General features: G+C 36.0%; 1 protein-coding gene and 1 pseudogene across 1 annotated transcript; both read left to right on the forward strand.

Annotated features, from left to right (window-relative positions):
• The first annotated feature begins 563 nt into the window (after positions 1–563).
• Positions 564–21,842, forward strand: part of LOC102514144 — a 302,117-nt pseudogene continuing 280,838 nt past the window's right edge.
• Positions 1,293–3,638, forward strand: C26H8orf48 (chromosome 26 C8orf48 homolog). The gene is given in 2 exon segments (XM_032468648.1): positions 1,293–1,559; positions 1,561–3,638. Coding segments are annotated over 2 exon segments (792 nt in total). The 5' UTR covers positions 1,293–1,526; the 3' UTR covers positions 2,320–3,638.

Consider the following 21,842-nt stretch of genomic DNA (forward strand, 5'->3'; position numbering starts at 1 on the left):
GCTTTTTGAACATTTCAGACTTTTTGCCATGAAGTGAACATTTTTTGAATAATACTAAATATATCTGGCTAGACTTGAATAACACCCTTCCCTGCCACACACACACACACACACACACGCACACACACACACACAGGGAACTGAGCAAGGGAACCCATTCTCTTGAAATATCTCAAGTATTTACTAAGACCTAGACTCAGATATTTATTAAGATCTAGAAAAAGTCAATCTTTGGAGTTAACATTTCAAAATTTCTGAGGATAGTTGTTAATAAAACTGCAATTTTTTAAAAAGTCTGTTGCAAAAGAATATATCATGAGTAGCAGCCTAATTTGGGGGGCTCAGTAAGTAGAAAAGACTGGAGTTCCTTGAGCTTGGAGTACTTATTCCACAAGATCCAGGAGTGGACCTGTGTGAGGTAATACTTATTTGTTTCCACAGCTATTCAATACATTTATTCAACAAAGATTTTATTGAACACACTATGTATCAGGTACCTGCTGACCGCTGGGCAACAATGACATGATTTCTGCCTTCATGGAGTTTTTATCCAGGGGGGAGGCGATGCGGAGGCAATTATCAAATATGCACACAGACAGACAGTTGCAAACCGTGAAAGGAAGGCTGTGAAGTGTTTGGAAACAGGGTGGGTATGATGCTCTTCCTGATAAAATGGGACTTGAAGGAGGATTAGTAATTAATCCTATAAATAGAGAAGAGAGGTGTTGCTGTGCCATTCGGAGTGGGAGGAGGACGAGGACCTGAGAAGCCGTGATTTGGGAAAACTGCAAGATCGTCCAAAACGCTAAAGCACAGAAGGCTGTGCAAGATGACGCTGGAGAAACAGGTAGGAGCCGTGTCATGCAGGAGTCCTGCAGGATGGTTTCAGAATTTGAGTTTTAACCTAACAGGCGACCTATGATTAGATGATCCGGCTGTATGATTGGCAGATATGCTTTTGCTTGTGCTTTTTTGGGCAGCAGGAGTTGTTTGTTTGTTTGTTTGTTTTGCTTTTTAATGCATTTAGGAGGGGCATGCATTCTAGGATTAGTCAGATGCCGCCTTTCCCTTTGGCCTCATACACGTGTACACTTTTTTGGCCCCTGGGGAAGGGGAGTTTGCAACCTTTTCTCAAGGATTATTAGATTTTGTACTTAAAATAGCATTGAGGAGGAGCCTCCGGAGAGCGAACGGAGAGAGCGGCCCGGAAAACCCGGCAGGAACTACGCAGGCGGAGCCGGCTCTGGGAAAGGCGGCGGAAGGGGAGGAGCGCTTCGCCGCAGCGACCCACTGCGCATGACCGTCCCCGGTTGCCTAGGCAGCGGAAAGGCGTCGCCCGGAAGAGGAGCCCCGATGAACTGCCGGCTCCAAAACCCATCCCCTGTGGATTCAGGTCAGACCTGGGGCAGTGTTGACCATGGCAAAGAAGATGAGGCGCAGAGCCTGATGCAATGCGATGGCCTTCTGCCTAGAAGTCCGAGGATTCAGAGCAGCAAGGGGAACTGGCCCACACGGGCATCAAGACTATGGCGGACCTTTCGCAGGAGTCCTTCGAGTCCTTTAACTGATGAGGTACAGAGTTCCTGTTCATTCAGCACCTCTGAAGGACTGCAGCCCTCGTCCTGTGCCCCTGGGAGCAAACCTGGGAGTGGAACACCGGCTACATGCTTGGAATATGGAGACAAGCAATCTGAGCTTTCAGACTTCAAAAATAGTGAAAAGAAGTTGAGCAGAAAATGGATCAATAACCTCAAGGGCAAGGAAACGAACTCTGGACAGTACCAAACAGAAATCACTCAGGCATCTCTTGAAGAACTGAATGCTCTTCAGTCTTTCTGTGCCGTTAAGATAAACCTGATCCATCACAGAGTGAACTCTAAGGGGAAAAAGAGCAACCGACATAAAAAGCTGCAGCTTAGATCAGATGCAGAGGCCCCAGAGATAGATGCCTTAAACTGTACTGTCCCTGATGAGCTTTTGAACAGAACCTATTTTAAAAACATGAGGACAACATCCGAACAGGTGGCAACAGATAAGCAACACATTTCTTCTCATTGTCCCAACTGTAACAAGAAAAGAGAAGAACTGGCCCTATCTGCCTTCCTGAAACAGAAAAAGACTTTACTGGAGTCACTTCTACTCCAAGAGAAAATAGATGAATATCTTCATACGAAAGACTTTCTTACCCGTATTGGAGAAGCACATCAGAGCTTTCCCAGGCTTTCAGATGACCCCAAAACAATCTGGAAAAGACTGAGTGAGAAATGTCACGTCGGATACTCTGGTTTTGAAAGGTCAGATACAGAGGAGAAGATGTAGCAAAATGGAAATAGTGCTCATCATTCATCTTTTTTCTCTACCAATTCTCAAACCACTTACTCTAACTAAACAGGATGGTATTTATTAATGATAATGTGTAATGTGGATAGATGTTTCTGTTGTGTATTTGAATAATTATCATCATTTCTATTGGCAATTTGAAAATTTCAGAGTTTACTATGCTTCCTTCACAGATGTGAGGACTAAATAATTTCCATCCAGTATTTTTTTCAGATTATAGATGGTAACATTTTAGTTGGAATATTTACAAAGTTTTTACAACAATCCAGGAGAGGAATGCTGGCAATTTGGACTAGGGTTTTGACAGTACAAATGGAAAGAAATACAGAGATGTAAGAAATACTTAGGAGGTAATAATTGACATGCTTTGGTCTTCTTTGGAAGAAACAGATATGAGGATTTAATAAACGGTAAATGTTAAGAATGTTACTAAGTTTCTGACTTGTGCATTGAATGCTGAATGATAATTTCATTAAGATAAGAACATTGGAAGAGGATCGATCATATTTGATTAAGAGGGTGATTATTTGGACATGGTTAGTTTGAGGTATATTTCACATTGAGAGGTTGAGAAACATTGGGTTATTTGTGCTTATAGTCTGAAGAAAATGTCCATCCCAGAGATTTGAAGTAAAGGGCTGGGTGGGGACCGGGGATCACTGACATTATACTGTAGTTGGAAACTGAAGTCACAGATGTGGTGAACTCTCTTGGAAGAAAGGAGAATGTGGAAGAGAAGAAACGCTATGACCAACTCCTGAGAAATTCACCAAGTAATGGCTGGGTAGAGGAGAATAAGCCATCAAAGGAAGTTGAGGAGAAGTTATCTTAGAAGATTAAAGGATATCAGAAAAGTGTAGCATTAGAGACCAAAGAAAGAAAACATTTTAAGAAGGATGGGCTGTCTATGCCAATGCAACAGAGAGTTTACATGGGATGATTTAGTCATGTGTTGGCCTCTGCTGCCCTTAACAACAGCCACTTCACTCATAGAAATTGGGCAGACTGGCAAAGTAGATTGAGGAATAAATGTAAGCTAAGGGCATGATGAATATGGGTATAGACTACTTCTTGAAGTTTAACTGTGGAGGGAGAGAGGGGAAGTAATTCTATATGTCTAACACCTATCACAGTAAAAAAAATTGTAAAAATCAGCACAAAATACCCTTTGTATCATATTCCAGTATTACTCTTTGATTTTAGACCTTCATTTATGTATAAAGATACTTTTTCCTTGTAAAATTTAGTATATTTTCTCTTAGTCATTGCTAAATAAAGTGGAAAACAAAGCATTACCATTTTCATAGTAACTTTTTGTTTGAAATCCACATTATGTCATGCTTTATCTTTGCCATGTTAATATATTCACATCTCACAATCAAAATTCTGAGTAATTTCCCATTTAGAATTTCCCCATTAAAGGTCATAATTCACCCCTTTAGTCAACTAAGCTAGAGATCTTAGTCATCTTTTGTTCTTCCTTTAAAAAAAAAATAAAATAAAATTCAACCCCCAAGCTAACTATTTTTTCAGTACGACCCTTAGATGGTTCTTCAGTATCTTCTGACCATAACTTATTTCCATCTCATTACCTCTTTCCTCATCATCTCTGCCCTCCCCACTCTTAGTTTCTCTCTTCAGTACATTCTTTACACAGTTTTCAGAATTATTTTTCTAACACAAAAATCTGTTCAAGTGACTCCCTTTATTAAACAAACAAAAAATACCTAAAAGGTTTATCAGAGCCATAGAAATAGTCAAATTAATGAATGCCAAATAGAGGTCCCTTAGTATCTGGCCCAAATTTGTGTATCTAATCTCATCTTCTTTCTCACCTCTTTATATTTAAGCCTCTTAACAAGAATTTCAATTCTCTGAGCATTTGTTTTGTTTCCCTCCTTCTCCTCCTTTAGTTTTAAACTTTTGTTATAAAATAGGTAATGTATATATTCACATGGCTCACAAATCAAAAGAATATTAAAAGGTTTAGTATGCAAAGTAGTCTTTCCAGTCAGTCATTCCTCCCTCCCCTGCCAGACCCCTCCCCTGACATGCTTAACTCTTAACTTGCTGGATCATGGGGCAGTCACGTATCCAGGGATGAAAGCAGTTAGAGAGAATTCAGAGCATTGGGGAGTGAGCACATATCAACCAGGACAGAATATTTCTATATTTTAACAGGTACAATTTGATTAGTGTACATGAGCTGAATGTTCATGTTACCTAAGTAGCCACTTATTTTAGTGTCATATATATTCTCCCTGGGCTTCTTAATGCAAATACAAAGAGAAAAGATAATTAACTAGATACCCTCTTCTACACTTTTTCTTTGCTCTATTTTTCTTGTGATAAAATATATACAAAGTAAAATTTGCCATGTTAACCACTGCTAATTGAACTATTCAGTGGCATTAATTACAAAGTTGTGTAATTGTTACCACCATTTCCAAAATTTTTCATCACCCCAAACAGAAACTCTTGACCCATTAAGCAATGACTCCCTAATCTCTCCTTACCAGTCCCCAGCAGCCTCTATGTACCTTCCTTCTCTATGTATTTGCTTATTCTAGATATTTTATATAAGTGGAATCATAATATTTATTCTTTTGTGTCTGACTTATTTTACTGTATACTGTTTTCAAGATTCATTTTGGTTGTAGAATGTTTCAGAACTTCCTTCCTTTTTATGACTGAATGATAGTCCATTGTATGTATAAACATTATATGTAAGTTCACTCATTCATCTGTGATGGACACTTGGGTTGTTTCCACTTTTTGGTTATTTTGAATAATGCTGCTATGAACATTGATATAGAAGCATCTAATAACTAATGATGTTGAGCATCTTTTTATGTGTGTATTAGCCACTTGTGTATCTTCCTTAGAGAAATGTCCATTCAAGTTCTGTGCCCATTAAAAAAATGGGTTATCTATTTTGTTGACTTGTAGGAATTATCTACATATTCTGGATATGAAACCCTTATTAGATAAATGAGTTGCAAATATTTTCTCCCATTGTGTGGGTTGTCTTTTAAGTTTCCTGATAGTATCCTTTGGAGCACAAAATATTTTAATTTTAATGAAGTCAAATTTGTCTATTTTTTTATTGTCTATACTTTTGGTGTCATATTTAAGAAACCATTGCCAAACCTAAGGTCATATAAATTTATCCTTATGTTTTCTATAATCTTAGATCTTAAATCCATTTTAGGTTAATTTTTTGTTTATTGTGTGAGATAAGGTTTTATTATTCTGCATGTGGATATTTAATTTCCCTAGCACGACTGTTGAAGAGACTACTTTCTTCAATGAGTGATCTTGGCACAATTGTCAAAAATCAGTTCACCATAAATGTGAGTGTTTATTTGCTAATCTCTAAATTCTGTTCCATTGATCTATGTGTCTATCTTAATGCCAGTAGCACACTGTTTTAATTACTGTGCTTTGTAGTTAGTTTTGAAATTAGTTAAGTGTGAAATATCCATCTCTGTTCTTCTTTTTCAAGATTGTTTTGGCTATTCAGGAGCCCTTGGGATTCCATATGAATTTTAGGATAGGTTTTTTCATTTCTGCAAAAAAAGTCATTGAAACTTTGATGGTGATTGCATTAAATCTGCATATTGTTTTGGGTACTACTGTCATCTTAATAATACTAAGTCTTCCAATCCATGCATAAGAGATATTTTAAAATTTGTTTAGGTCTTCTTTAATTTCTTTCAGCAATGTTTTATAGTTTTCAGAGTACAGGTTGTGTGTCTCCTTTATTAAATATATTTCTATTTCACTCCTTTGCTGTTAACTGACTTTTTCCAATCCAAATTCTTTTCAGACGTTTATTGCTAGTGCATAGAAATACAAATGATTTTCGCCTGTTGATTTTGTATCCTGATACTTTGCTGAAGTAATAATTTGCACTAACAGTTTTAAAAAATGGATTCTTTAGGATTTTCTAGCTGTAACATTATGCTATTTGTAAACAGAGAAAATTTTACTTCTTGCTTTTGATTTGGATACCTTTTTTTTTCTTGCCTAATTGCTCTGGCTCTAACGTCTAGTACTATAATGAATAGAAGGCATCCTTGAAAGTGGACATTCTTGTCTTGCTCCCGATCTTAGGGAAGAGCTTTCAGTCTTTCACCATTAAGTATGTCAGTGGTGGGTTTTTCATAAATGGCCTTCTTCATTTTGAGAAAGAGCCCTTCTATTCTTAGTTCATTGAATGTTTTTATATCATAAAAGGGTGTTGGATTTTGTCAATGGTGTTTTTTGTTTGTTTTTTTCATCAGTTGATATGATCATGTGGTTTGATGTACTCTTTAAAATTTAAAGCCTCATCTTCTTTGCACTCAGCCCATAACCCTGAAACACTGATTAAAGAATTAAAGGCTGTAGTCTGTATGCTAAGGCAGGCACTAATAAAAATTCATATTATAACACTTGTGTCTTAATTAACTTTCCTTTCCTACTTGATTGTGAGCAACTGAAGGCTAGAGGCTCTATCTTACATGATATCCATGGTGCTTACCACAACGCCTGGCATAGGATGGTACTCAACAAAAGTTTCATGGATGAAAAAAATCAGTGCATCCATATAAGTGAGATTTAATATGTCTTTTGCACCAAAAGGAGAAAATAACCTGCTAGTATACTCTTTTCTGTCAAAGTTTTGCCTTTGTGTAGCTGCTTTCTGTCATTTTTCTCTCTTCCTCTCTCCATGAGTTGGAATCCTCCCTTTTTCCCCCACGTATATACATACTTTTTCTCAGCAGCAAATTAGTGGAAAGCTTTTTGATAAGATATCTTTCTAGGAGGTATGCAGCCAATTAATACAGTATTCATTTGAAAGAATTAATATAAAAATATCCCTCCAGAATTCATATTTTCAGATAGAAAAAAATCATGTGAATTTTAAAGGTAATTCATGACTTTTTGCGATTTTGAAATGAGATAAAAATTCTTGATGCTCAAACTTGAAAATAGTTTTTATTGCCTCTGAACAAATTCAAAAGGAATGAATATTCTTTCTCCAAACTCTTTATAGCTGTACCCAAGAGATTCCAGTACAGCTGGAAAGAAAAGTCCATCAGATCAGATGCTAAGAAACCACATATTTCCCCAATGCACTAAAAATGTATCTGGCAACTTGGTACAGGATTATACAGATACGTAATTTATAACTATAGTAAAATATAAATTACATAAACATGCATCTATTTAGTGTATTTTTTGTCATCTAGATTTTTTATAAAAAATACTTCTGCTCCCAGAAACAAATCTATATGCATTTAAAGAGCAATAGAAAAATGAAATCCTTGGAACAGAAGTAAGCGATGCGACAGATTGAGAGAAAAGAAAGCTCAGTCCTGAACATTTGACTCATTCAAATTCCAATCTCAGAACTGTTTAGGAATGTTTGGGACACCCAGCTCAGACTACCTCCAATTTTAAACATGTTAGTTTATTATTTCATGATGAAGCCTAATATAGTAACTCGGTTGTTTCTGCAGCAACATAGCTAAACAGGCTGCAAAGAAATAGGAACTGTGGCTCTACATGGGTGTGAGCTTGCCCCTACTCTTTTCCCATATTGACAGATGAAAAGTACTTACACAATCAGTTAATCTGAGAAACAGAACAGGAAAAGATAGTTGAATTTTTAGTCGATAATACCCTTTGCAATAGAGAATTCAGAAATTTGCCTATTTTCAATAGATTCAAATTAGAGTGAAAATTGCAAAATTCTATCAGGGTGGCTCAAATAAGCCTGGAGTCTAGTTTTGATGAGCCCACTGTTGTGGTATTAATTTAGGTTTAGGAGAAAGTGTGTTGTGGTCATTCTGCCCCAAATTTGCTTCGGATGTCAAGACTGATGACCCCACAAGCGCCATCCTCCTGCTCCACCTTTGGACTAGCTGACAGGAAAGCCCAGGTGCCTTCCACTTTGGTACTAGCAGAAAGTTCAAACCACTTGAGCCCATTGGGAACCCTCACCTCATTCCCAACCCCCAATCACAATAAAAGCCAAGCCAGTCCCCTTTCCTCTCTCTCAAGCCATTTTTAGATCTGCTTGGGAGAAGCACTCATTAAGTGAGTAATAAACATTTTCCTACATGCTTAGGTTTTGTGAGGGGTCAACTGCTTCTTTTTGATAGTGTTAGAGATACAGGGACCCTCAGATTACCAAATAATTTTCAGGAATTTACTCAGGGTTGCAGGGCCTTGTTCTAAGTATAGGGAAATGTACCTTCCTGCCCCCCATACCTTGTGAACTCCCCTCCTCTTCCTCACCTTCTTTTTTTTTTTAATCAGCTACTGTATTTCATGCAATTTAAAGTAAACACATCAAAGTCACCTAGAAGACATTTTAATGCATTAAAAAAATAAAACCCCTTTGTGTGTGCGCGTGTGTGTGTGTTTGTGTGTGTGTGTGTGTGTGAAGGACGTGGGACAGATGGACAAAGTTCTACTCTCATGGGGTCCCTGAGAGATAAAGTTTTGGAAAAATCAGCCCACCCACTCTCCCTGGAGAATAACTTCATCTCTCATATGAGAGACTATTCCTATAGCCTGTGGAAACAATCACACAGAGCTCTAGGCCACCAGCTTTCCAAAAGGCAGGATAGGGCAGTGCACACCCTGGGAAGAGATTTTTCTCCTACAATGCAGTGGTGCCGAGAAAAAAAAAATAAAACATTTCTGCAACCACTGTCTTCAAGACAACACCATAATTAGGATATTTAATATTTTCATTTCACAGTATTGACTACATAGATAAAGTTATTAATTATTTAGCAACATATTGATTCTTTAGGGAAAAAAGGAAGTAAGGCTGTGAGGGAGAATCTGTTCTCTGCCTCTTGCCTAGTTTCTGGTGGTTTGTTGACAAGTTTTGGTGTTCCTTGGCTTATAGAAACATCACTTCAATTTTTGCCTTCATGCTCACACTGCATTCTTTCTCCCTGTGTGCACGTCTGTGTTCAAAATCCCCTTTTTATAAGGACACCAGTCCTTTAATTAGGGCCTACCCCAATGACCTCATTTTAACCTGATCACCTCTTTAAAGACTCTATCTCCAAATAAAGTCACTTTCTCAGGTACTATGATTTAGGACTTCAACATACGAATTTTGGGAGGGACACAACTCAAACTGTAATAGAGAGGGCAGTAAAGCAGGAGAATGAAATGCCCAAAATTTCATCTTAGTTAAATTTCTAGAATTTTTATTAAAGAAAGATGCTCAAGGTAATAATTTTCAACCATGGCTGCACCTTAGAATTATCTGAGAGGCTTTCAAAATGTATCAATGCCCAGGCCCTCCTTCTATATATTCTGATATAATTGTTGTGGGATGTGGCAGTATTTTCAAAAAGCTGTCTAGGGGACTACTGTTTTGGGATGATAAGGCCTGAGGCAGGAAGACCAATTTGGAGGCTGTTTCGTTAATCAAGGAGAGAGATAATAAGGCTCTGAAACATGGCATTGGCAGTGGAAAAGAGGAAGAGAGGGAGAGAGAGATGTTTTCTAGAAACAGGAAGTGAATCAGCAGGACTTGATGACTGACTGAATGTTGGGGTGAGGGTGGATTGGTAGGGAGGAGCCAAAGGTGACACTTAAATTCCCATCAGGTACATGCTGGTGTTGTCAGCAGATATTAAAGACAAAAGAGGTTTGTTCTCTTGGAGTAAAGCACAATAATTGAATTAATTGAGTTTTTCACAGTTGAACGTGTTATTTTGAGATCACTGTAGATGGACATGCAGTTCAAAGAGATAATACAAAGAGAACCCATGTACAATTTACCAGTTTCTCTCTATGGTAACATCTTGCAAATCTCTAGTACAATATCACAACAGGGTGTTGGCACAGACACAGCTGAGATACAGAATGGTTCCAATACATATGGATACATTGAGTTGGAGGTGCCTGTACATAGTAATCAAAGGTGACAGTCCACAAGAAGTGCTCTTACCTGGTTTTGATCACTCTAAAAGTACCAGAAATCTGCCAAAACTAAGTAAGATCCATACTTTGGTACCTCAATATAATAATAAGGAACAAGGAGTTTTTTTAAACTTAGGATTTATGTAATGAATGTCTAGCAGTGACTTGGGAATACACGTAGGTGCCATTCCACCTACAGAACAAGTCTACTTGGGGAAATTCTTTAAACACACACACTTAAATATGCATGCACACCCAAAGGTGTATACACATATATACCACAAACATGTATATACACAGATGCAACTTCTACTAGAAGAGACAAAATTTTGTGAGTGGCCACTTATATGAAATCCTCACATTTTAAGAGTGAATATTCTGTCTTTTAAAGGGTGTGCTTTCATTTTAACTACAGCCCCCAAAAAAGAGAGATTAAAAACAGCTGGAACATATGTCTATTTTCACCTCCTCCATCTGGAACTTTGTTTTTGGATATCACAGACATTTTCCAAACAAAACTGCTGAACAAAATGATAAATGTGGAGGGGACATGTATGATTCTCTTTGTTTTGAAGAGCTTTATAGAATCCAAAGCACTGGTATGCTTTTCAAACATAAAACTAAATCTTTGAACATCACAAATACAGTTTTCAATGGGTAATGTGACATTTAATTTATATTTGAACTTGGGCAATGTTGTTGACTACAATGTTGGGTCATTAATCAGTAGGCCTATTTACCTGGAAAAGTGAAAATAAAGTATTTTATTATATGCTGATATTTGAATATAACAATTAGAAAACTAAAATAATGTGCTAGCCAGTCTTTCAAGTTTCTGTCAGTACTTCACTCTTTTATTTATCCTTAATTGACATTTCCTTAAATCTGCCCTCCAAAACTACTGTTGCTGGACCCTTGTTATGTCATGCCCTAAATACTATAATAGTTTTTCACTCTTTCTCTGACTGTAGTATACTTGTATACCAATACATCCTAAATAATAACTCCAAATCAATCTCTTAAGAATGCTTTGGTAAATCACTCCCATTGTGTATAGACAAAAATCTCAAATTGTTAACTTTGATTATATAGATCCTACTTCACTTTTCAACAGGTATTAAGAGCCCAGGTTTTAAAAGTCTTTGGTTCAATTCCAGCTCTTCGAATTACAAGCACATTTTGCAAAGATTCATTGTCCTAGCTCATCTGATGAGTTTTGAGGGTCTGAAATTAAGTAATGGCAAACAAACAGATGAAAAATGGAAAAAGACTGGGGGTAACAGAATGGATAAAACTTGGTGACCAATTGATTAAGAGAGAAAATGGTATCAAGCATATTTACTTTAAGGTACTATGCAGATAACCTAAGAGGCAGAATCCAGGGAAAAGAGAGGTTTGGCCAAATGAGGAGAAAATCATTATTCTTAATTTGGTGTATGATATCTAGGTGAATATATTTACTCCACAGCAGTTAAGAGCCAGGGAAAGAGGGCAGAGTCAAAGATAAAAATTCTGGAGGCAGTAGAGAATTATAATTGCTATGTTCATCCAACATAAGACCATTAAGTATAAATTCACTCCACTACAGAAAAATATGGCCTGGGGGTATAGCATATTTAAGAACCCCCCAATTTTAGTGGATAATAAAGCAGTAAAATTAAAGTGTATTCCATAAAAATGTCAGAAAGCGTATTAAACAAAAGTTCAAATAAATATCTTGGGATCATTTACCTTGACCTCTTGGCTCAATATAAGATGATTCAGAAATTATGGCTACTTTACTGTCTCAGCAGCTGTTTTCACAAAGACTAAAGATACAGACTTTGGATTCATGGTTAAGTGATATTTATTAGACTACGTGAAGTATGGGGGCTGGGAGAGGTCATGGCTACTCTTTTGCTCCACAGTTGGGGAAATTCTTTTATTCTGTGACCAAGCACATAGTTTTGAGATAAGTCAGAAAGGAGATGGTCACCTGGCTAACAAGCTAGATCACCCCAGGCCAGCTGACCAGGTGACAGATGGAGTCAGATTACCCTCACATTCCTATATGAGAAGATATTTTTCACAGTTCTGGACCATATCCACTCAACATAAAACAGAATCTGATAACAATTATGAGTTGCTAGTGCACAGTGAGAAGTCAAATACCAAGCTGGTCCTTGCCAAGTTTTTCTTTGTATTTTAACCACATGATCCATATTCCTCATTACACTATCCTTCATCTGTCTAAACAACAGGCTGTTGTTAGTTTATAAAACTTAACCGTTCTCAGCCCAGACATGCTTATGCATGCTTCTTGAAAGTTATAACAAGATGGAGATTTTGGCATTTTTGTTTGAAAAAGCTAATGGAAAAACAAACAAACAAAAAACCCTCCAAATCTTTGTAAGAATGTTTGGGAAGATCCAACGGAACAACATTTGCTGTTACAACAGTCAAGGCCAATGATTCTCCATTTCTTCTGGGAACATTTTAGCAAATCTTCCCCACAGCTATGACATAGGCACTTTGTTGGGTAGACGCCATGTGCTCTCTGCAAGCCACATTCAGGTACACGCTCACTTTGTGTTGAGCTGATCTTGTGCTGTTCAGAAGCTGATCTTGTGCTGTTCTGAAGCTCAGCTATTGGATCAAGGAGAATCATTTTAAATTTACACTTATTTTATTTTAGTGAGCTTGAGGATTTTTTTTTTCATGTTGATTAGCTACTTTCATGTTTCTTATCTTCTGGATTGTTCTCTGGGTCCTTTCTGCCCAGTTCTATATGGAATGTTCTATTTATTTTTTTCTCACAGATAAGAACAAAGTGGATTCTTGGTGATAAAATAAATTTCCTTTTGGACAACTGAAGTGAATGGTGGTGAAATACACCAACATGAAGACAACTAAAGGAGGATTAGATTTATGGAATGGGGAGAGAAACCTAGGGTTCTGTTTGACCTTGTTAAGTTTAGTGAGTGTACCTTTTGGATATTATTGTGGGGATTTAAAATCAGAAGTTGGGTATAAATAACTGAACTTTGTGGGCAGAGATCAGATTTGGATTCATTGGCATATGGGGATTAAAGCCTTAGAATTGGATGAGGTCACTTAAGGAGCACTGTTGATAAAGAAGGAGGCCAGGAAATGATAAGGTCCCTAGGCAGTCCAGCAGTTAGAAGCCAAACAGAGCAAGGGGACAGAGCAAGTAGAATGAAAAGAGTAGCTACATTGGAACTCTCAGTTTTTATGAAATCTTAAAAAAAAAAAAAACTCACTCTCTAATTCATCTGGAATGTGTTTTGGTAACTGAGCAGACATTTCTTGAAACCCTGGAATGAATCTTGGGTAGCCAATCTTGCTGCCAAGTTTTTTCCCACTGAGAGGATTTCCCTCATTCAGTATCCCTAGTCTTACCCCTAAGAAAGCCATTAAGAGCAGTGCTCAGCAGAAGACCCTACTGCCTGAGCCATCAGCTTCATTTTGATGCAGATTTGTGAGCATTTTTTTGTTGTTGTTAGTGGCTAAGCAATGATTAATCTCTGTTAACCAGGTTTGGTCATGTTAGCTTCCCAAGTGTTCTATTTGAATCTGTTGCTTGTAATTACAATCCCAGAAGTCTTATTGAGTCATGCTCTTTAAACAGGGTCACACCCTCATGTCCTCCTCCCTCCCTTTTTTGCCCCCAAATATTCCAAGCCTGAGTGCTATTTCTCTTTTATTCCTTGTTAAGGTACTTAGCCTCAGTGTCTGAGTAAGATACTATGGTCTAACATAGCAAGGCTGTTCACATTTCTGCTGAACTTGCACTGCAGTATTCCCCAACATACCTCAAACAATCTGTGTCCCAGTTGGATGTGATTTTAATAAGAGCCATCATCAATTTTGTTAGCAACACGCCAAGAGGAGGTGTTTTAAAGAGGGAATCTGGCATCCCCAATTCCAAATGCCTAGATCCCTTAGTTTTGTTTTATTTTTTTAAATCATCATACCAATATTAGAAGCATCAGAGAATTTAACTGCCCCAGTTCAGCTGGGAACGTGTGGCAGTCATCAGTTATGTTCATGAGACATTACCAGTTCTCTATCTGGGCACATGTAGGATTGCAATATTTTCCTCCCCTGAAACTGGCTATGATCACCTGACCCGCACTAATCGGTGAAATGTCGAGTGGAGGTGATGTGTTGTCACTTCCAGATGGAAGCTTTAAGTGTCGATTCACTGTTCACCAACCTGCCAGTTCTAGAGAGTGGCTGCCCTGTCAGCCTGGATGCTGGAGGCAGGCCAGCCTGAGAGAGAGCAATAGCCATGAACTTTCATTGAGAAATAAACCTTTGTCGTTTTAAGTCTCTAACTTGACAGGGTCATTTATTATTAGAGTCTAATGGAGCGCCTCTTAACTGATACAGAATTTTGTACTTTAAAGCGGGCTACTATGGGAGGAACATGACTTGACAACATTTTTTTTTTAAAAGAAGATATGTTGCTATTAGTCACATTCAGAAATGATACAGTAAAAATTGGTTAGAAAATCGGTTGTGCACATCCTTGAGGGGAGGCGGTGGTGTGGGCAAAGAGCGTCATCCTTGGGGCTGTGCTCAAAATGAGCATATTGCTATTCACCAGGGTGAAACTGTAATACTGTGACAAAGCACAGGACAAGACATTGAGAGAAAATGTTCACTTAAAGATCCTATCACCACATGATAATGACGAAACACGAATAAAACAGAGATCCCAAATATAAGGTTTCCTGATTTAAACAAACCAAAAACCTCCTGACCTTCTGAAGCATAAGCCTCTTACTCATTTTTGCCTGGGACCATGTGAGACCTTCCAGTGTGGACTACTTAGCTCTGTACTTGCTTAGGAAGAGCCTTCTGTAATTGTTGATTCTATGGCAGTTATCTTGATTTATTTTTTAGGGACAAGCTAATTCCTTGCTCTATCCTACTACCTATCCTAACATTATTCCAAATTCTCCCAAATGACTTTCATCTATTTGCCTGCGTTCTGAGGGAATTTCGCAAATCTATGCTTCACATTAATTCTTCAGTTTGCTCTTCTCCTTAGTGTTTATAGCTCTCATTTCAGTTCTGCATTATATATTTCCTTTTCTTCTACAGCTAGCCTCTTTACCTCTCATGATGTTGTCTTTTCAAAACAATATTCTGACTACCTTCAAGACCTATACTTGCAATGCGGAGACTGATGAAGAAGGTTTTCAAGCAAATTAGGAGCGATGGCCTAATTTTACGTTGTTTTTATTTATTTGAAAATTTTGTACAAAGCATGTATAAGTCAATTTATTTCACTGGCCCTTTCAATCAGTCTTATAGACTGTGGAAGCTCCTCTCAGACTTGACAGTTGATTGACTCTCAATCTTTGATTTCTATTTTTTATTGTTAGTTTCTATGGATTTCTGTATAGATGTCTTTATTTGCTGAGAGAAAAAAAAAGGGACAGTCTGAATCACTGCACACCATTTTTCTCTTCAGACATCTAGAGAATCTGACTGGAATGACTAAAGGTCATTTGCAAAATTGCAGTCACGATTGTTTTACACAGTCCACAAGCATTAAAATCACTGAGAAAGACATGATAGAGATGTTTCCTGCCCCTCTTCCCAAATCAAAGGCACATTTAGTTACTTTCAAATTTTTTGGCTAATAAAAATCACAAGCATGTTGCTTTTGAATAAGGGTAGTGTTCTAGATGTCAGGTGATAATTCTCCTGACTGTTCTACGATAAATGTGTTCATTTTCATGAATGTATATCAACTACCAAAACAATCTCAGTGAATACAGCATCTTGGAATAATGAAAAGAACAATAAGGTAAAGAGAAATAACATATCTTTCAGTATCTCAAAAGTCAATTGTATGCTTGGAATTTTGCCAAAGAGAAATACATCAAAATGAGATGAGTATCAAATAAAAATTAAAATTTATTTTAATCCTGAAGACTTTGAAGACATAATACAGCCATCAAAGAACCAATTAAAGAAAAAAAGTAAGAAGCATACGCTGAATTTGTTGAACAGCTATGATTCTGCTTGAGTTAAAGAAACCTGGGTGAAAGATATGCTGGTAACTACTAGATACATATTTAAACATAAACATACTCTCAAGTAGAGAAGGATTACTAATTGTGAAAATATGTATCATTAACACAGTGCCAAAAGTTGCCTGTGGTTTATTACACTACAGTATCTTTAAAAACATCTTTAAATAGAACGGCACATTTTTTTTTTCCTGTAGACCCACAAATGTTAAATCAGCCTAAATAAAATGGTTTCAATAAATCTTGTGGGAAATCTGTGATCACTGTACGTTATGCTTTTGGAATTTTTGTTTCTAAATATGTCACTCAAAAATGAACTAGAAAAATAAGATATTAAGAAGTCCTCCTTTTACAGAACAATCCTTACAAACATATGCATATATCTTCTGGAAGTATATGTGATGAACTTAATAATTCCCTGAATTAAATAATTTTTAGTATATGTACAGCAAATGATTCACTTTGGATATGTTCTTTTGCAATGAAAATGATTAAAGTCATGTGGAGTGAGTTAAAATGATGAATAAATTAATTCCAATAGTATCACATCCTATAGTCTGTTATTGTGTGGCTGCTTCAGTACAAAACTTTGTCCTCTGTAGAGAAGAGAGGGCACTAGGAACCTCTGAAATGTGGCCTCTATTTCATTATTCCTTTGTCCTCTGGAAGTAGCAGGATGGTGAGATGGAGAGAGTTTGAGGACAGACTATCTTTCTTGGCAGAGTCCCCTGGCCCTTATGGCTCACAACAACTTGGAGCCACAAGGACTTCAGCCTCGAAAGTCTCTTATTTTAGGTTCTGCCACAGATGCTCTGTGAGCCAATGCCTTCTTAATGTAAATTCTGAGAGAGGTAATCATTTTAGAATCATAAGTGTTCTATCCTGTTAAATGCCTTTGCACCCAGTGTAGGGATGGGAGGCAGATCAGAAGAATGGTTTTGTATCTGTGAACTTAAATGATATAGATACACGCTCTTTTTTATTCAACGTTCAGTTGTTTGAAGGAGAGATTAAAACAGCATTGCCATCTTGTTCCTCATAAAAAGTCAGCAAGGATAAAGAAAATTAAGATTTTTCATCTTTCTATGCCCACTTGAATTTTTATTGGCCATATATCAATACTGTTACACTTGTACTATTGGAGCCAAAAGTTCTTATCACATTTATTGATATTATTTTAACATTCTGAAACAGACTAGCTACATTTAATTTGGAAAAAATTCAGATGAAAGATGGATGCATTTCCAGCTTATATCTCAAGTTTTTATTATAGCTGACATTGGACAATTTTCAAATTAGAGGAATGACATAAAAAGTGACTGGGCCATCTGCTTTGCTTCTCCTATTTTTACAACAAATAATTATCCAATCTTTGTTGAGACTGCTCATTTTGGCCACTTGAATGAGTTTAATACCATGTAAAAATTAGTAAAAAAGTTTGCCTGAAACACCATCTCATTTATTGGGCTATACTTATACTTCTCAGCATATTGATAAATTTAATATTTTGCTCTTTTTTGTTAAAATAAGTAACTCTTATTTTATATGTCTACACTAAGATAAAGATCATTTTGTGCGTGTGTGTGTCTGTATGTGTGTGTGTGTGATGGAGAATAAAAGCTTGAATGGAACTGCAGAATGCACAAACATAGAGGCATTGACCAGGTTAGAACAAATGATATTATGATATATGAAGTATGTATGTGTATAAATATATATTTAATGAAGATATTCTTATTCAAAGTCAACATCTTGCTCTCTTGCAAATTCTCACTGAAAATACCTTTCATAACTACAGAGCAGGACTGAGTTAAAAAAAAAAAAACAAACTTGTAGACACATTCTGATCTATTTTTAACTTGAATTGCTATATGCAAGATTTGAAATTACATCATATATAAGTAAGAGAGCCACATGAAAACTAAATTTAGCCACCTTTGTAAGGAATGTAGACTTGAATAAATTATTAGGAGTTAAGGGAATTTATATAGAAAAAAGAAAAAAGGTATCAAGAGTGATTACTAATTTTCCTCTGGCACTAGTAGTGGTCTGCCCTTTGTCTAAACAAACCTCTCTAGGCTTCAATTTTCTCATCTAATAGAGAAGCTTATTTTCTAGAGTATTTGGATTGATAGTTCAGATTTTTAAGTATAATAAGAATTATTAAAATGTCAAATGAAAAAGAATTCAGACAGGTAAAACAAGGAAAGTAAAATTTAACTAAAATTTCACTATTTTTCCACTGAGGTCATTTTTCTTCTTCCTTTTTTAATAGAGGTACTGGGAAATTGAACCCAGGACCTCTGCATGTTAAGCATGCGCTCTACCACTGGGCTATACCCACCCCACGCCCTCAGGTCATTTTTTAGATAGAGAAGAGTAGTGTTGGGTGATGCTGCTGACCACAGCACTTTTAAGTGCTGCGCTATGCAGAGTAGGCTAGGGAGAATGGGGCAAGCAAACCCTCTCCACCTCTGCTGAGCCCACTTAGAGTGGTTCTGCTTTGGTTACTTTTATTATTTACATATGCAACAAATATTTTCCTTGAAGAAAGAGTTTCTTGGCTAAGTAAGATATAGGAGTGAGTGACATATGCTTCCTAAGATCCCTTTTGGAACTCACCTACTATTTTAGTATTCTGTCTCTTATTAACCTGAAGATATAGTAAATTTTCCCAAAAGTAATTATCTTTCCTTTACTTCAGCTTACAAGATGATTATCGACACATTTGCAAGCACTGGATTTTTCTTTAAATGCTTAATGTAAAATTTATTCTATTGCATTATTACTTTTGTTACTTTGCTTTAATAATCAGTATTAGAGAAATCAATTTACACAACAGCCTTAGAATATGACAAATCAGCCCAAAGTCAACTTCCTAAGGTATATGTTACATCAAAATCACCTCATTCCATGAATGAGCTAAAATTTTGAAAAATAATTAGGGTTTTTTTCTGTCATGTGGAATGCTATAATTGCAAAACTAATATTTCATTATTTTAAGTAGGAAAATATGAGATTCTGTATAGAATATAAATGTGAAAAATGGTGTATGTTTACAGTTATACTCTGAGAAAAAATTATAGCCTTCATTGCTTCTGTAACTGAAATATAAATGAAAATAAGTCAGACTAAACATTTAAGAACCAAAACACAAGGCAAAAGGAAGTAGGAGAAGTAAATTAACATAGATGAACCCTGAAAATTGTTAATTAGAAAACAAATAGGCATACTGATAGAAAAAGCCTGCTTCTACAGAAAAATCAATAATAAAAAAAATTCCTCTCATGTGTGATTAACACAAAAAGAAAGAAAAGAAAAATACATGACATTATAAATTATAAACCAGATACATTAACAATAGCAAGGGCGATTAAAGAATTATAAAGATCATTATATTAATCTCATGAATGATTTTGCACATTCAATAAAATGAGTTAACGTCATAGAGCAATAATAAATAACTAAAAGTGATTTGAACAGAAGAAGAAAACTTGTACAAATCAAGATCTACAGGAAAACTTTGTTAATTATTTATCACTAAAATAGAACCTAAGCTCAGGTGGTTTTATCTAACATTTTTATATTAGTCAAAATATGCTGGATGACAAAAGGATGGAGTGTGTCTTACTTTCTTTTATGATTTTACTACCAAATATTGATGAGGAACAAAAGATTAACCAAGAACACAAATATCTAGGAATAAACTACAAAACCTATAGTCATTCTCCCAGAGAATTATAAAACATTATTAAGAGACATTAACAAATAGCTAAATAAATAGGTACATATACCAAATACATGGATTAGAGGATTCAATATTGAAATGTCAATTCTAGCCATATTTACACAGAAATTTAATCCAAATAAAAATCTCTTTTGGTAGAAATTGACAAGCTGATTTTAAGTTGGGAATTCAAAGGTCCTTAAATAGCAAGAACAATTCTGAAGAAAGAAAAAGCATTATAAAAATCTTATATAGTAAGTAAAACGTACAGTTGAGAAAGGAAAACAAATCTCTAACTTACTATGTGTGTATTATTATGTGCCTATAGGAGAATCCAATTCAAGTTTCGCATCCTCATTATAATTATCATTCTCCACTGAGTCTTGCCTGAATTAGAGGCACTACCTTTTTTATTACTTGGGGAAATTGACACATATGGCAGTATCTCAAGAACCTTAAACCTGAGAAATCAGTAGAAAACATGCTTTTCTTCTTTTAGGAGTTGTGCCACACACTCAGATTATAAGGGGCTCCATGTTATATCATTCTCAATTCTTTTTTATGGGTTTGTACTTAAGTAAATGCACTGTAAAGAGACATACCTGTGTCTCTGATAATTTTTCGTTTAATTTATAAACTCTCTTAAGGAACGAGTAGTATAAAATTCAATGATTGAAACTTTAAGAGGAAACAAATTAAAGAATTCCTAGGGGAAATTAAGAACTAAAGTAATTAAAATGTCTCAATGAAGCTCAGCAGTCAACATTTCCACTCGAAGAAATAACAGTTATTCTTATTACCTGAACCCCAGGAAATTAGCTACAACTGGAGTGTCCAAGGATATTTTAAAGTAACTCAACATCAAAGAAATTTTGCATTTTCTGTCAATTATTAGGCACAATCCTCAAGTAATCTTCACTCAAATGAGAAAGTAGAACAGACATAGTTAAAAAGAAGGAAAAGTGGCAATACAAAAATATACCATCGTATACCTGGACATGATTACTTTAATTCCTAATAGAGATTTCTTTTCATTTTTATGCCTTTCAAAATCGTAGGCAGTTAAAGAGTTCATTTTTTATTTAAAGTAAACTTGTTTTAACATAAAATAATGGGATTGCCATAAACAGCATCCAAAGTGAAGTTTCCTTCTCACTAATTTTATTTTCATATTGTGTACATATATAGTTATAGCATCAACTGATCAGGACCTTTATTTGTGTATATCTGCCTATTTACTGTGAACAACCATTTAACTACTCAAATGGAGTGTTCTCATTTTATATGTAATACTCATTTTATAAAATCATGGATACATTCCCAGTTTAAGTTGTGTTTCACTCTTTGTTCAGTACTTTCTTAACAAATATTCATTTATTTTGGTTCTTATACATTTTCAAAAATGGGTCTCCATTTCATACACTCTCTTAAGATAAAGCCATGTGAACACCTCCTGAAGTCAGACTCGTCTTGTTTAATGTTATTCTAAGTATGGCAACATCAAGGATTCTAATACAACACTCAGCCATCCACCAATAAGCTAGCCTTGCCCTAGATCTGGCTTCTCATACTTTAGTTTAGTAATCAGGTTTCTGACCAGCTTATGAGCTCAAATTCCCATCTTCCAATAAGCAGATGCTATCTTATGCTTTAATGTATAAGCTCCTGTCTGAGAAAATTATCATTTAAAATATTCTGTCCATTTGATTCCTTAAGTAATAGAACTTTTAAAGAAATGCTGGCATTTTAGCCTGGGAGCAATATTTCTCAGATTGCTAGAAATGTGA

The sequence above is a fragment of the Camelus ferus genome, chromosome 26, assembly GCF_009834535.1.
Source record: "Camelus ferus isolate YT-003-E chromosome 26, BCGSAC_Cfer_1.0, whole genome shotgun sequence".
NCBI classification, from domain to species: Eukaryota; Metazoa; Chordata; class Mammalia; order Artiodactyla; family Camelidae; genus Camelus; species Camelus ferus.